The 1,324-nt window shown below is 75.5% G+C and overlaps 1 protein-coding gene across 1 annotated transcript in view; it reads left to right on the top strand.

Annotated features, from left to right (window-relative positions):
- Positions 1–1,275, top strand: part of LOC112942843 (SWI/SNF complex subunit SMARCC2-like) — a gene marked incomplete at both ends in the record, with an annotated part of 4,063 nt that extends 2,788 nt beyond the window's left edge. The window contains 5 exons of the mRNA XM_026033874.1: positions 7–83; positions 305–424; positions 500–562; positions 634–892; positions 1,114–1,275. Coding sequence (XP_025889659.1) covers positions 7–83; positions 305–424; positions 500–562; positions 634–892; positions 1,114–1,275 — 681 coding nt within the window. The remainder of the gene's footprint in view (positions 1–6; positions 84–304; positions 425–499; positions 563–633; positions 893–1,113) is intronic.
- Between the last annotated feature and the right edge of the window lie 49 nt (positions 1,276–1,324).

The raw sequence follows: 1,324 nt of genomic DNA, 5'->3' as shown, positions 1-1,324 counted from the left end.
GCGAAGGCGACGGCAAGACCGGGCGCAAGAGCAAAGACCTGGAGGAGCTGGTCAGCGAGACGGTGAAGGGCAAGCCGGAGCTGGTAGGCGGGAGCCGCGGGGCCGCCCCCGAGGAAGGCTCCTGCCCTCCTCGTCCTCGCGCCCCGCATGCCGCCCTGCCCGGGGGGCGCACAGCAGCCGGGGTGGGGGTCCGGCTCACCGCAGGGCTCCGGCTCAGGCGGGGAAGGGGGGGTCGTGGCCGCGTGCAGGGGGTGTCGCGGTGCGCGCGGCCCCCCCCCAGCGCCCCCCGCGCCTCCCCCCGCAGCAGAGCTCGGCCGCGCAGCAGCTGCTCAGCTTCCCGGACAAGGGCAAGGAGAAGCCGGCCGACATGCAGAACTTCGGCCTGCGCACCGACATGTACACCAAGAAGAACGTGCCCTCCAAGGTGGGCGCCCCGGCCCCCCCGGCCGCGCTCAGGGCCCCCCCGGGCGCCCCCGCGCTCACCCGCCTGCCCCAACAGAGCAAAGCGGCCGCCAGCGCCACGCGGGAGTGGACGGAGCAGGAGACGCTGCTGCTGCTGGAGGTGACACGGGGACACGGCGGGGACCCCCCCGCGGTGCCGCCCCCCGGCGCCGCTCACCGCCCGCCCCGCAGGCCCTGGAGATGTACAAGGACGACTGGAACAAGGTGTCGGAGCACGTGGGCAGCCGCACGCAGGACGAGTGCATCCTGCACTTCCTGCGGCTGCCCATCGAGGATCCCTACCTGGAGGACTCGGAGGCCTCGCTGGGGCCCCTGGCCTACCAGCCCATCCCCTTCAGCCAGTCGGGCAACCCCGTCATGAGCACCGTGGCCTTCCTGGCCTCCGTGGTGGACCCCCGCGTGGCCTCGGCGGCCGCCAAGTCGGCGCTGGGTAAGGGGGCGCGCGGTGCCCGCGTCCCGTGTCCCCACACGTGGCTGCCACCTCAGCTGGGCGTCCCCATGGCCGGGGAGGCTCTGCCCGGTTGAGGCCGTCGGTGCCGGAGGCCGCCGCTGTCCCCGAGCGGGGCACACCGGTGCAGGGCCCCCCGGGATGATCCCGCGCGGGGGCACCCATGGGCGCCCCGGGGCCGCTCTCACGGCGCCGCCCCGCAGAGGAGTTCTCCAAGATGAAGGAGGAGGTGCCCACGGCGCTGGTGGAGGCTCACGTGCGCAAGGTGGAGGAGGCGGCCAAGGTGACGGGCAAGGCGGACCCGGCGTTCGGGCTGGAGAGCAGCGGCATCGCGGGCACGGCGGCGGACGAGCCCGAGCGCACGGGTGAGCGCGGCGGGCGGGTGGGCGGTGCGGGGCGGCCTCAACGCGCCCG

Source organism: Nothoprocta perdicaria, unplaced genomic scaffold (assembly GCF_003342845.1).
Source record: "Nothoprocta perdicaria isolate Ctin4 unplaced genomic scaffold, notPer1 scaffold_1341, whole genome shotgun sequence".
NCBI classification, from domain to species: Eukaryota; Metazoa; Chordata; class Aves; order Tinamiformes; family Tinamidae; genus Nothoprocta; species Nothoprocta perdicaria.
This window is presented reverse-complemented; position numbering and strand designations above follow the sequence as displayed.